Source organism: Gobio gobio (assembly GCF_949357685.1).
Source record: "Gobio gobio genome assembly, chromosome: 8".
Lineage (NCBI taxonomy): Eukaryota > Metazoa > Chordata > Actinopteri > Cypriniformes > Gobionidae > Gobio > Gobio gobio.
Genome location: NC_137114.1, coordinates 8,999,059 through 9,014,213, shown reverse-complemented (window position 1 = coordinate 9,014,213; position 15,155 = coordinate 8,999,059). Strand labels below are relative to the sequence as shown.

Here is a 15,155-nt window from a genome sequence, read left to right as displayed (position 1 = left end):
ACATCTTGGTTTCTTGACTGGTTGTTGACATTAGTGTAGCTCTAGATGTGAGTGCAAAGATTTTGCAAACGCAAGTTACAAATACCCTGTGGGCTAAGCCCCTCCTGTCTTCCAATCCTAGTGACGTCCCTGAGTCTGGTGCATCGACTGGATTTTTTCGTAGTTAAACTAGCAAAAGTGGATTCGGACTATGCGCTCAGAACGTTAAAATAGGGCCCTTCATCTTTATAACAAACTTGGGTTTCAGCAGACAAAGTTTAAATCCGGTCTGGCTAGCGCGCATCCCATAATGTTCACACATTAGGTCAGTAGGAGGAGAGGAGGAGGTCTTTAGTGGCTGTTTGAACGCATTCGACCACATGAGTGTTTACACTAGGAAAGCAATCCGGTCCAATGTGTTTTCCACTACCTCTGGACAAAAGTGGACAAGCTCAAAACATTTTAGAGCCCGTTTACACCTGTATTTAGAGTCGTCCACTTGTGATCCGATCGACCAAAACGCATCTCAATACCAGGTGGAAGCAGAGCCGCTGACTGTAAATGACCTCTGTTGTCTGTCAGGCTCTCTGTCACTGTAGTCATCTGTTCCCTGTGAATCACTATGATAACAAAGCCATAAGCTGAATACCTGATTATGAATACAAAAGCATTGTGTGAAAGCGGTTACAGCTGGCATGCCAGGAATGGAGCGTGCCACACCCGAACACAGCAGCAATGATGAGTCGAGAGACAGAGCGTAACATCAGGAGCGTCAGTTTATTCCGTCTCCTTGAAAGTTCAACGTTCACGGCCAGTGCGTTTAAAGTGCAGAGTCATTTTCACAGCTTCAGTAACAACATTAAATTACAAGAAACCATAAACCTAAAATAGCAATCTGGACAAAGAAAAACATGAAAATATAAATATATATCTGGAGAACCGAAAGGAAACGGGTAAGCGATGACGAACTCATCCGGCTCAAACACACTACAAGTCGTTGGCAAGGCTAGCGTAAAACAAAGGCACAGCAATGTCGAGAGAGGTAAAGCCATGGTTTCTGCAGCATTCGTCACCTCTGCGGATCCGTCAAGTGCTTCCTCGTTTGATGCCATGCATGCTCGGACACAGATGCACGTGCTGTGACCCTGAGCTGGACTTCTAGAAGCCAGACTACATCATTTGAGTGCCCTTTCTGAAGATGGACGTGGTGCAGTGGTCAAGCTACAGGACTCTCAGTAGGCAGCCGGACGCCTGAGCAGCAGAGCGCAAATCACCTGGAGCTTTTGCCTCAAATCCATTTTCAATCAGTATTTGGATTGGACTCGTGATCAATTCTGTACCATGGCTTGCATAGCAATATGGCTTTTTATTAGTGGCAATGCTGATAGTATTGATGTCAAATCATCAGGGCTTAGAGTCAACATGAAATCAGCGTTCGTCTTCGTCATAATGTAATAACTCGAAAACCTTTACTAGGTTGTGCAGGCTACGGGTTCATATTAACCAATGGCCAAATCTATTTCAGGACTGTCCAATCCTGATCCTGGATTTTAGCTCCAGAGTTATAGCGAAGTCACTTTAAGGCCAGCCTCCGAGGTTAGCGAAAAGTAGTGTAGGTTTTTTTGAATGAAAAGTGGAGGAGAGGCTTCACTACTGCTTTTGTGGGTAAACAGCTTATCATATAATGAATCGATGACTGTCGGCTAATCTTCAACATACTTTTACACCGGAAATATGTTGTTTTATAAGAGAAGTCATGGACAATTTTGCGGCAGGTACAATTCAGATTACAGCACTTCTCATCATTTCTTTTGTATCTGCAAACAGTAGCTGCGTTTCCATTACCCTTCAAATTGCGCAAATTGAAAATACGCCCAACAATAACATGTCAATTTCACAAAAACTCCCATATAGTCGCAAAAAAGTTTTGAGGTGATTTTCCAGGCAATTCAAAAAAACGTAATATTTTGCAAAATGGCAATTTACAGGTCACCTGGCGTACATCAAGTCACATGATCATTATTTAAAGATGCCGCAGTATGTTTGGACCAAACGGCAACCTTCCGGTCTCTCTCTTGAATCCAACACGGAAGTGACTTAAACTGCAATTCATCGACTGGCCACTAGAGGCTCCAAAAGACGGTCAATCCCATAGACCCCCATGTTAAACATGTTTACAGCCTGGTACAAAAAAGTGGTTTTGGTCTATACGGCTAATTTTGCCCGTCATGACAACTGTGGGGGGGGGTGATTTTTTGTTATAATTCATCCGTTTAAATTACATTAAGCCTTAAAGTTGTGCATAATTAAGGGTGTGGCCACTTGAGTGACAGGTGGATTTCCGCTGCTGGTTTCAGCAATCAGGCACCTCAGCTCCACCCACGTCCCGCCTCTTTGCCCATTTTTGGTTATCTGGGAGTGACGCGCTGCCAAGATGGCGACGGCCGGCTCCGCCCACTTTGGGCTTCAATAAAGCTCTTCAGAAACCTAAGGGTGACGCCACATCTTTTGTTTTTTACAGTCTATGATTTGGACAGAAGACAAAACAAAAGGACTAGAGAATTACGGGAATACTGGATTCCAAACAATAAAGAAATACTACAATTTATAAAGACCTCGAAGCAGAAACACCTCATGCGTGGCCACTCCCAAGTATAAGGGTCGTTCCTAGCCATTAATGCTTGAATAACACGCCTACACCTCCTTCAATTACAAATAATGTCATTTTAGAATATATTTATAGTAATGGCGAAAAAAAAGACATTTTAGTCGCATAACACTGGTTAATGGAAACCTTTTTTATCGCAATTTAGAAATATCCCAAAAAGCGGTAATGGAAACCAGGCTAGTGATTGACTGTCGCACAACTGAAAGAAATTCACTGATGTCAAGGCTGTAATGTGATTGGTCCTCAAGGCACACGTGATCCAAGTAGGCCGTTACACTTCCTCTAAGTAGAGCCTCATATCTCCCAGTAATAAGACCATGGATGTGTCTGAAATCGCCCCCTGTTGAACACTATTTGAGGGGACAGCCATTTGTAGAGGTGTCTGAAATCATAGTCGACATAATAATTTTCATTACTATGAAGTTTCAAATGATTATTAAACAGCAAGCAGCCGCCCTTCCGTGTTGAATTCACTCACTAATTTTCATCCACTCCTGTGGAGTAATGTAGGGAACAGTGAGGATACAGAAGGTGATTTCAGACACAGCCCATTTCTGCTTCTAGTGATCCTGAAGGCCTTGATTAGCTGGTTCAGGTGTGTTTAATAAGGGCTAGAGCTGAACTCTGCAGGACAGTGGCCCTCCAGGAGCAGGACTGGACAGACTTGATCTACTTGGACAATGTCAAAATCGTACCGATAGTGAACGCAGTCATCTAATTCTGGACGGTGTGGACTGCAGATGCTGCTTCATGTTGACTTCAGCGGCAGCCTGTGATTGAGAAGTTAATGAATGGCTCTGTTACACATGTGCTGCTCAGGAGACGCGGCGTCAGGGGCCAAACGTCACCAAAGGCTCCATCAGTGATGCTCATTCATACAATCACCAACCAAACAACCCAAAGAAACCAAGCGGCTCGAGCGGCGGCCGCTTTCTTCCATAGTGCAAATGAAATCATTTAAACCTTTTAGAAAAGCGAAAATAGTGGTTCTATTCAAAAAGAGAGAGGAAGAGGCTGTGTTTTGACCTTTTTTTAGTCTTTTTTTTTCTTTCAGTCTGTACACGTGCTTTCCTGGCGATCCTCCGTTGTGTTTTTGTGATGACATTTGTTCATCGGTGTGAGAATAGCTGGACGGGTAGCGGAGGACGGAGGAGGACACATGGAGAGAAGCGTTTGACACCAGCAGTGAGGTGTAAACTCAAAGACACAGGTCCCGAAGTGAGGACGGACCCCGAGACCCACCGTCCCGCGTGTGGGTCTAAAATCAGGCTCTGCCTTTCCAAAACACAAGCCTGGGAACAAACACAACCCAGATCACGACCTAGAGCGACGAGCACTTCGGCTGAGATTCACCACAGAGCACAGGAAATGTGTCGCATCTTTCACCCCAAAATCAACAGAAAGAGATCAGGAAATCAATTTAGCAAAAAAACCCGGCGGAGATTTTTCCGATTTTCTATTTCAATCACCATCAATTACATTCATTTCAACACATACTAACGTGATGTACACTTACTTTACGATTTAAATTTATACACTGTATATCTGTATATATTGGATTTTGGGGTAAAAGAGGACAGGAAATGAGTTAATTTGACCCATAGGGCTGAACTGGGGCACTCAATAGACCTTATCCAGAGCGGCGGGTATGAAAGCGAGGCTGGTGATTTACTGTTTTTTCAATGGCATATCCGCTGTATAAAGCTGCTAATCGCTTATCATTTTCCACAGCTCGCGAAACTTCTTTGTCAGATGCATGTCCATCCCTCACAGCCTCGCTGTCATTCCCGTTAAACATCAATGATGGCGCTGCTGTGAATGAGGTCTATAGAGGAGGAAGAGTTGATTCTTTTCCTGGTGCTCTTCCGCCAATGCGGAATCATTATACAAAATAATGTCAAACATTTACAATATAGCTCTATTTACACTGTGGGAAATGCCTGACATGAGGAACATTAGCGGCGCTTGACGTGTGAAGACGATCACAGACAGGGATGATGTGCAGAGAACACACGTGCGTTCAGGTCTCACTAACAGCTGTACCAAAACACGGCCTATAACTGAAGCAGGGCGAGTCAGAGCTTCAGCGGCCAACTTCATTTCCTCCAGGATACGGTCATCATCAGTACCGCATGAAGAACATCACACAGTTAGCCACGACAGACGTGCGTTATGACTGATGAAACTGTGGAGGGTGATGTTTTTAAGCTGGATCATCCGTCCAGGCCGAAGCCTTTCAGTCCCGGTGAGGATGTTATGTGTCAGGTGTCATACGATGCTTGGATTTCCAGAAACACGGTGCCTTCAGCCCACAGACAGCAGACGTCCTCCTGTAGATCTGCTCAGCGGTTCGCCCTGGGTCAGCGGGTCACTCGGGCTGCTCCGGGTGTGTGTGCAGCCCGTTCTTGCCGCTCGAGTGTTTCTGCTGGAAGTCTTGATGAATGAGCTCGAGCTCTGAGACCAGATGCAGACCCATCTCCAGATGCATCTTCAGGTTCTCCAGCCACGACTCCAGCTTCACAAACGCCGGCCTGCGGAACAAACACACGTGCATCTCAGGACAAGCACAACCATTATAACACTCAGTGTTTGTCTTGATGAACTTCTAGATCAAATTACTCTTATTATCAGTCCTTCCTGAAAAATGCGGCAAAAATCCTTGATTATGCGGCACGTTTTCTTAAAAAATGCGATGGAAAATGCGGGATATTTATGCAATTTTATGCAATGAAATTGCGGGAACTTGCAAAAACTGAGAAAAACAGAAAAAAAGCACTACATCACAGAAAGTGCTGGGAATATTTAAGTTCTCATCTTGTTTTATTGAAGACCTTAATAAACACATCAAATTTACAAAACATTGAGTCAAATTGAGTTACAAAAATTGAGTCAAGTTCTGTAGCTTTACAAAAGGAATATGCTACAACCTCTGAAAAAATGAATAAATAACATGTTATTTTACAGAGGTAGCTACAAAACAGACATTTGAGTGCTTCCAATGCACAAAGTGCGATCTCTTAAAGGGTTAGTTCACCCAAAAATGTAAATTCTGTCATTAATTACTTCCCCTCATGTGGTTGGACACCCGTCAGACCTCCGTTCATCTTCAGACACAAATGAAGATATTTTAGTGTAAATCTGATGCTCTGAAAGGCCTCCATTGGCACAATGCACTTTACACTCTCAAGACCCTTAAAAGGTACTAAAGACGTCGTTACAAAGTCCATCTCACTACAGCGGCTCTACAATAACTTTATGAATCGGCGAGAATAGTTTTTGTGCGCAAAAAAAACCTAAATAACAACTTATATAGTGATGACGATTTAAAAAAACAGCATCATGAAGCTTCGAAGCGTTATGAATCAGCGAGTCGATTCATGATTAGGATCGTGTGTCAAACTACAGAAATAAGTGACTTTGGCGATCCAAACCGCTGAATTGACTCACTGATTCATAACGCTTCAAACAGCTGAATCGACTCACTGATTCATAACGCTCTGAACCGCTGAATCGACTCACTGATTCATAACGCTCTGAACCGCTGAATCGACTCACTGATTCATAATGCTTCAAACCGCTGAATCGACTCACTGATTCATAACGCTCCAAACCGCTGAATCGACTCACTGATTCATAACGCTTCAAATCGCTGAATCGACTAACTGGTTCATAACACTCCAAACCGCTGAATCGACTCACTGATTCATAACGCTTCAAACCGCTGAATCGACTCACTGATTCATAACGCTCCAAACAGCTGAATCGACTCACTGATTCATAACGCTTCGAAGCTTCATGATGCTGTGTTTTGAAATCGGTCAACACACCGGGAAACTGCTTTGCTTTGGTCTTTTGCTGTTATTTTTGTTGGCAAATGTGAGTTTGCGTGCTTCATCATGGTTTCACCGATATCTGTGGTTTCTCCACGGGGTTTGCAGCTTTTCGATGACGTTCATGTCGGGTAATTACGTCACTTCAAAACGTTCCCATGGCAATAGGGGGAAATGGCGGCTCTTGTGTGAAGTAAACGGAAAATTTTCAACTTTCTGCTAATATATATGACTTTTTTGCAACGAAAATGCAGGGATTATGATATCATACTAGCCCCGCATATTTTGCACGCGGAAATAGGCAATTTATGCGGCGAAAGTGCAGCGTATTTGAAAAAAATGTGGCCCCCGCATAAATATGTGGACTTTGGCTGAGTATGCATTAAATCATGCGATCGCATAATCGCATTTTTCTGGAGGGACTGTATTATAAACAATTAGGGATGCATAATATATCAGTATCGGCTGGTATACGGGTGATTCTACAATTGCAGGTACATTTGGTTAGCCTGGTCCTACCAGACTCTCATACATTTCACTTGTACAGAGAGTCTGGCCGCTCTCCATTGACCAGCGTTCACTTCCTTGAAGTTTGAAACTATTGGATCCCAGAGCCACTCCGGATCTGCCATAACCAATCGCTAACGTTTGGTCGTGACGCATGTCATCTCAAACTAGCGCACATCATCAACGTCATCGCTCTCAGCCACTCCCTCTGTTCCCTGATTGGACCGGTTCATATTTGACCGGAGAAAACCAGAGAATATACCGCAGATGGAGTACTGAAGGAAAATGAAAATTGAGCGTAGGAGGGCGGAGCCAGGCTAACATTTGGTTTCCGAAGTCATTATTTTTTTCCTGCTTTTTTCAAATGGTTACATAAAAAAATAAAAAAAACTTGTGTTACTCATTGTCATGGATCATAAGATGTTACAGCGCATAAAAATAAAATATTTTATGTAAAAAGTGTCTTATATAGCTGAAAATCATGATTTCTTGTTATCCGAATTAGTCAGTGTATTTTTTTCCCATCATGTATCATTATTAGTGCTGGGAATCCATTAAAAAATTAACTAATTAATCAATTTTGTTTCTGTAATTAATCATGATTAATCGCGATTAAAAACATTGGAGTTTTTAATATTTTCATATTGTAATAATTTCAGTTACTCTCCAAATAAATGAAGAAACAATTTAAAGACAGCATATGTTAAATATGTGTTGTAATGGCATCTTTTTATGAATGAAGGCCAGCATCACTGATACTAATATCTCTATGAAACATTAATGACATTACAGTATAACTGAAAGATACCAATTTCAACATTTATTAGGCTTTAAAAAAACTACTTTTAATTTAAGTGAACTTAAAACAATCTTTACATAAACCCATTATAATAAATGTATATATTTTGGTAATATTTCATTTATTTTATTTATAAATTCTACAAACATTAAACATATATTTAATCGTATAAAAATGTGTGTCCATAAATCTTGTTAACTGCTAACAAGTGGAGTTTTTGGCTAAAAAGTTTAAAATCGTCAAACTCTGTTACCAGTGTTATCTCTACACACTGCCTGATTTGTCTGTAACAGAGTTGACAAACAATACTATAAAGAAATTACTTTTTCATTAAAAGTAAAAAAAAAAAAGAAATGAAGTAACTTGTGTTTGGCAAGCACTGAGTTATTACAATTGAATATGTTTTCAATAAGATCCTGGAAAGAATTTCTGTTAGTGATCAGTTTTTTTCCTTAAAGCTACACTGTGTAACTTTTTTAGTTCATTCTTGGCTAAAAACACTTAGTTCTTTCAAAAATGTATGTCCTCATTAATGTATATTTACTTCTTTCAAGTAATAAAGTATTCTCGTAAGTTTATAATATGCCATTGAAAACACATACGGGTGAGGGTTGGAATGCGGGTCGCCATGTTGCTCCTCCATCTTGAAAGTACATTAGCCAAAGAGGGACATACCCGTAAATTCAAGCTTCGCCTTTGGCGTTTTAACACTCGATGGCACCGTGTCCAATGTGGACGAGGTCGAACTGGAAGCCATGTTAATCTTGGACTAAATCGGCCACCGTAGGAGTTAAAACGAAATCGGAATTGAGAGGAACAGAAACTAATATTCACTGGATGGTCTTATACAAGTTCACCACTAGATGGGGGAAAATATCACACAGTGTAGCTTTAACTTTTTTAAATGCAAAATGTATCTCCAATTATAGAATCACTCATATGTTCATTTTTAATTAGTGCTGGACATCGATTAAAAAAAATTAACTAATTAATCGCATTTTTTCCTGTTATTAATCGCGATTAATCGCAAGTTTTTAATATTTTGATATTATAATAATTTCAGTTACTCTCCAAATTAATATATAAACAATTTAAAGACAGCATATTTTAAATATGTGTTGTATTGTCATATTTTTATGAATGAAGGCCAGTATCACTGATACTAAAGTGTCTATGAAACATGAATGACGTTACATTACAGTATAACTGAAAGCTCCCAATTTCAACATTTATTAGGCTTTAAAAAAACAACTTTTAATTTAAGTGAACTTAAAACAATCTTTACATGAACCCAAAATAATAAATGTTATATTTACCCATGGCCTTCCCTGTTATATATATACAGAAATGTAATAGTTATCTTTCTTAACTGCATAAATAATAAATGAAATATAGATGAATCATCATTAAAGCCAAAATTTTTCTCTGTTCCCGTTGTTCTTTGATGAACATTAATGATGATCATCAGCGCTCCTGTCACTTTAAGAACAGCCGCGGATCTCACGCGCTGTCCCGCGCATCTCATTTCCTCACAACTCTTTAAGTTCATTTAAGACGTTATTTAACTAGTTTAAGACTCCTAATATGAGAATACTCAAAATCCTCTGTGTTATTGTTTGTTCAAGAGCAAAAGAGAACTCGATGTGAGCAGGAAACTGACGCGAGTCTATCTATGCGTCGAGTGTGTGTGTGTGTGTGTGTCTCAGAGTGTTGATTAGCTGACATGAGACGCGTCCACACAGACAGGACACTGGCACACACACACACACACACACACACAGGACATTGGCATACAGCGCGTTCTCTTGTGTCTTGTCGCTTTGAAGCATTTACATGAATAAGAGCGTGATGATCATGTAACGCTGAGCAAAAATGGATATAAAAACGGACGCTGCGTAATTTGCGTTAAATATTTTAAATGCGTTAAGCTGAAAAAATTAATCGCCCGCATTAACGCGTTAATTTGCCCAGCCCTATTTTTAATGTTATCATTATCGGCCCAGAATAAAGAAAATTTGGCCGATAAAATAATGGATTATTTCCTTCAGATGTGGTTTTGAATTGCTTGAAATATGATTGAAATCACTTCAAAAAAGGAAAATACAGTAAAGTGCAACATGTGCGGCGCAAGTCTGTCAGATAGGCCACATAAAATTATAATGAGAACATCATAATTGTGTGCTTGGGACATGGATTTTAATGCTGAGACTTTTGTTTTGGTAATCAGCCTCTCAAAAATGATATACAAATTTGAATTCAGATTTATCGGCCAATATATCGGTTATCAGTATCGGCCAATTTTCATATCAGTGCATCCCTATAATAGACTATAATTACAGTAATATTGTTATTAACTGTATATACACTGCAATAACACACTGTATTTCTGTTCTGTGCAAATGTGGCATGTATAATAAGCATGTGTATTTTCTAACCGTTTCTCTGCGTCCAGATCACAGCAGAGCGCCGCCATGGGGAAGAAAGAGGACGGGCAGTCCGACGGGCAGTAATCGTCCAGAAAGCCTTTCACATTCAGCCCGAAATCCATGGCCCGGGGCAGGTAGTCGGGATCGGCGTTGACTCGCCCTATAATCTGAGACAGGGCAGTGAGATTGATGTAAGACAGAGGAAGTGAGATCAGCTTTCCTCTCAGCTCTAATCATTACACCACACACACACCCAACCACCAGCGACTTCCCCTCTAACTGCTTCCTCTGGGTGTCCTTCAGTAATGACGGCCTGCTGTCCTATTTTCATCTGGCTTTTCCCATTAAAAGAGAAATCCCTGGAAGTTCATGTGGAGGAAGCAGTTATTTTGAACGTTTACAGCCTGTGATTATTCCCCCAGATCAGTCCTGAAACACTCACCTCGCACAGCATGATGCCGAAGGAGAAGATGTCCACCTTCTCATCATAGCTCTTCCCTGAGGAACAGAGACGGCACAACATCAGTCTCACACGTCCACCATTAAACCCAGTCAAAGAACCCTTTCCAGTTGACATTTTAACATCGCTTGTGTCTGCCAGGGGTGTGCGATATTGACACGAAATGATATCTCGACATTTTCTGGGATTTTCTCGATAACGACAATTAGACGATATTTTGCTGAGTGTGTTATTACATAGATCTAATAGCTAAATATGTTCAAGGAAACATGTGAACTCTTTTATAGTTATTTAAAATCCCTGAGTTTGCTCAGCTTGCTCAGTTGGGGACACTAGATATTCAAATATATTACTGATCAGCTCATTTCAATTATCATAAAGTCATAATTATAAGATCAAATGTTGAAAATATGAGGACTAAGAGCAGTTCAAAACCCTTATGATGACCAAAAAAAAGAGGACCGTGACGTCGCCCGGTACGGCGCAGCCGGGGCCCCACCCTGGAGCCAGGCCTGGGGTTAGGGCTCGTATACGAGCGCCTGGTGGCCGGACCTTCCCCCATGGGGTCCGGCCGGGCTCAGCCCAAAGGAGCGACGTGGGGACACCTTCCCATGGGCCCACCACCCACAGGAGGGACCGTAAGGGGCCGGTGCAGAGAAGATCGGGCAACAGTCGAAGGCAGGAGCCTAGACAACCCGATCCCTGGACACGGAAACTGGCTCTTGGGACATGGAATGTCACCTCACTGGCGGGGAAGGAGCCTGAGATTGTGCGTGAGGTTGAGAGGTTCCGACTAGAGATAGTCGGAATCACCTCTACGCACGGCTTGGGCTCTGGAACCACACTGCTCAAGAGAGGATGGACTCTTCACCACTCCGGAGTTGCCCATGGTGAGAGGCGGCGGGCTGGTGTGGGTTTGCTTATAGCCCCCCAGCTCTGCCGCCATGTGTTGGAGTTCACCCCGGTGGACGAGAGGGTCGTTTCCCTGCGGCTTCGGCTCAGGGATAGGTCTCTCACTGTCGTTTGTGCCTACGGGCCGAACGGCAGTGCAGAGTACCCGGCCTTCTTGGTGTCCCTGGGAGGGGTGCTGGAAAGTGCTCCGACTGGGGACTCCATCGTTCTACTGGGGGACTTCAACGCCCACGTGGGCAATGACAGTGACACCTGGAGGGGCGTGATTGGGAGGAACGGCACCCCTGATCTGAACCCGAGTGGTGTTCAGTTATTGCACTTCTGTGCTAGTTACGGTTTGTCCATAACGAACACCATGTTCAGGCATAAGAGTGTCCATCAGTGCACATGGCACCAGGACACTCTAGGTCGTAGGTCAATGATCGACTTTGTGGTCGTTTCATCTGACCTGCGGCCGTATGTCTTGGACACTCGGGTGAAGAGAGGGGCGGAGCTGTCAACTGATCACCACCTGGTGGTGAGTTGGATCCGATGGCGGGGGAGGAAGCTGGACAGACCCGGCAGACCCAAACGTACTGTGAGGGTCTGCTGGGAACGTTTGGCCGAGTCTCCTGTCAGAGAGATCTTCAACTCCTACCTCCGGCAGAACTTCGACCGGATCCCGAGGGAGGCTGGAGATATTGATTCCGAATGGACCATGTTCTCCACCTCCATTGTCGCTGCGGCCGCTCGGAGCTGTGGCCGTAAGGTTTCCGGTGCATGTTGAGGCGGCAATCCCCCAACCCGGTGGTGGACACTGGAAGTAAGGGATGCCATCAAGCTGAAGAAGGAGTCCTATCGGGCCTGGTTGGCTTGTGGGACTCCTGAGGCAGCTGACATGTACCGGCAGGCTAAGCAGACTGCAGCCCGGGTGGTTGTGGAGGCAAAAACTCGGGCCTGGGAGGAGTTCGGTGAGGCCATGGAAAAGGACTATCGGCTGGCCTCGAAGAGATTCTGGCAAACAGTCCGGCGCCTCAGGAGGGGGAAGCAGTGCCCTACCAACACTGTTTACAGTGGCGATGGGCGGCTGTTGACCTCAAATGGGGATGTCGTCGGACGGTGGACGGAATACTTCGAGGATCTCCTCAATCCCGCCATCACGACTTCCATTGAGGAAGCAGAGGCTGGGGGCTCAGAGGAGGACTCGTCCATCACCCAAGCTGAAGTCACCGAGGTGTTCAAGAAACTCCTCGGTGGCAAGGCACCGGGGGTGGATGAGATCCGCCCTGAGTACCTCAAGTCTCTGGATGTTGTGGGGCTGTCTTGGCTGACACGCCTCTGCAACATCGCGTGGCGGTCGGGGACAGTGCCTCTGGGATGGCAGACCGGGGTGGTGGTCCCTCTTTTTAAGAAGGGGGACCGGAGGGTGTGTTCCAACTACAGGGGGATCACACTTCTCAGCCTCCCCGGGAAAGTCTATGCCAGGGTACTGGAGAGGCGAATACGGCCGATAGTAGAACCTCGGATTCAGGAGGAACAGTCTGGTTTTCGTCCCGGTCGCGGAACACTGGACCAGCTCTATACCCTCTACAGGGTGCTGGAGGGTTCATGGGAGTTTGCCCAACCAGTCCACATGTGTTTTGTGGATTTGGAGAAGGCATTCGACTGTGTCCCTCGCGGCATCCTGTGGAGGGTGCTCGGGGAGTATGGGGTCCGGGGTCCTTTGCTAAGGGCTGTCCGGTCCCTGTACGACCAAAGCAGGAGTTTGGTCCGCATTGCCGGCAGTAAGTCAGACTTGTTCCCGGTGCATGTTGGACTCCGGCAGGGCTGCCCTTTGTCGCCGGTTCTGTTCATAATTTTTATGGACAGAATTTCTAGGCGCAGCCAGGGGCCGGAGGGTGTCAGGTTTGGGGACCACGTGGTTTCGTCTCTGCTCTTTGCGGATGACGTTGTCGTGTTGGCCCCTTCTAACCAGGACCTTCAGCATGCACTGGGACGGTTTGCGGCCGAGTGTGAAGCGGCTGGGATGAGGATCAGCACCTCCAAATCCGAGGCCATGGTCCTCAGTCGGAAAAGGGTGGTTTGCCCTCTTCAGGTTGGTGGAGAGTTCCTGCCTCAAGTGGAGGAGTTCAAGTATCTAGGGGTCTTGTTTCACGAGTGAGGGGAGGATGGAATGGGAGATTGACAGACGGATCGGTGCAGCTTCTGCAGTAATGCGGTCGATGTACCGGTCTGTTGTGGTGAAGAAAGAGCTAAGCCGTAAGGCAAAGCTCTCGATTTACCGGTCAATCTACGTTCCTACTCTCACCTATGGTCATGAGCTTTGGGTCATGACCGAAAGGACAAGATCCCGGATACAGGCGGCCGAAATGAGTTTTCTCCGCAGGGTGGCTGGGCGCTCCCTTAGAGATAGGGTGAGGAGCTCAGTCACTCGGGAGGAACTCGGAGTAGAGCCGCTGCTCCTCCACATCGAGAGGGGACAGCTGAGGTGGCTCGGGCATCTCTTCCGGATGCCTCCTGAACGCCTTCCCGGGAAGGTGTTTTAGGCATGTCCAACCAGGAGGAGGCCCCGGGGAAGACCTAGGACACGCTGGAGGGACTATGTCTTCCGGCTGGCCTGGGAACGCTTCGGTGTACCCCCGGAAGAGCTAGAGGAAGTGTCTAGGGAGAGGGAAGTCTGGGCATCTCTGCTTAGACTGCTGCCCCCGCGACCCGGCCCTGGATAAAGCGGAAGAAGATGGATGGATGGATGGATGTCCTCATTATTAGATAAAAAGTCAAACATGATTTTAAAAGTCATAATAGTGATATAAAAAGTTGAAAAAATGTCAAAAATACGACATGCTAAGTCACAATTATAAGATCAAATGTTGAAAATATGATTTTAAAAGTCAATGCAGTTGAATCAAGACTTGACATGTGGAAATGATGAAAGCATTGGACTCTGACCGTGAATCATCTCGGGGGCCATCCAGTACGGGTTTCCCACCACAGTGTATCTCTTTCTCCTGTCGGGTTTCCTGACGCCCGGGATCTGTCCGGAAGACAGTTTGTCCTGGTTCTTGTCCTCCACCATGAGCCGGGACAGGCCGAAGTCCGCCACAACAACACTGTTATTCTGTCCAGAGCAGGGAAACATTAACAGATCTGCCAGTGCCATTCCACATCAACAGTGAACAGACGGACTCAAGTCTACACAGGCAAAACACAGCACCCGAGAAAACTGCCTTCAGCTAACTTTATACTCGTACTCTATTCTCCATTCTCTCTGAATCGGAGGATAGTTGAGCCAAACCGGGACTTTAGATCAATCGTGATTTTGATATAACTCCGCTTTGACAGAGCAGCTTGACACATTAGGGAAGTTTCCATCCGATTTGTGTGCTGTTTTGTTATCGACAAAGATGCATTAAAAAAAGTTAGCGAAATTTGCTGTCTCCATCCAATTGTGTGTCATCCCTTAAAAAAATAAAAAAAGCGGTCGCATAAGTTTTGTTGTGTCACTACAAAATCTGCCTTCGAGCCGTTCCCACACATAATTTACATCGTAGCTGTCGCATCCCAGATATTTGTAAAATGTAGAGAGAATGTACTA

At 44.5% G+C, this 15,155-nt stretch overlaps 1 protein-coding gene across 4 annotated transcripts in view; it reads right to left on the bottom strand.

Annotated features, from left to right (window-relative positions):
- Positions 1 to 738: 738 nt before the first annotated feature.
- limk1a (LIM domain kinase 1a) overlaps positions 739 to 15,155 on the bottom strand; it is a 108,180-nt gene continuing 93,763 nt past the window's right edge. For all 4 annotated transcript variants that reach the window (XM_079824561.1, XM_079824562.1, XM_079824560.1 and 1 more), the window contains 4 exons: positions 14,510 to 14,678; positions 10,652 to 10,707; positions 10,219 to 10,376; positions 739 to 5,178 (listed from right to left, as the gene is read on the bottom strand). In XM_079824561.1, the coding sequence (XP_079680687.1) occupies positions 5,016 to 5,178; positions 10,219 to 10,376; positions 10,652 to 10,707; positions 14,510 to 14,678 (546 nt within the window). In that variant the 3' untranslated portion in view covers positions 739 to 5,015. The remainder of the gene's footprint in view (positions 5,179 to 10,218; positions 10,377 to 10,651; positions 10,708 to 14,509; positions 14,679 to 15,155) is intronic.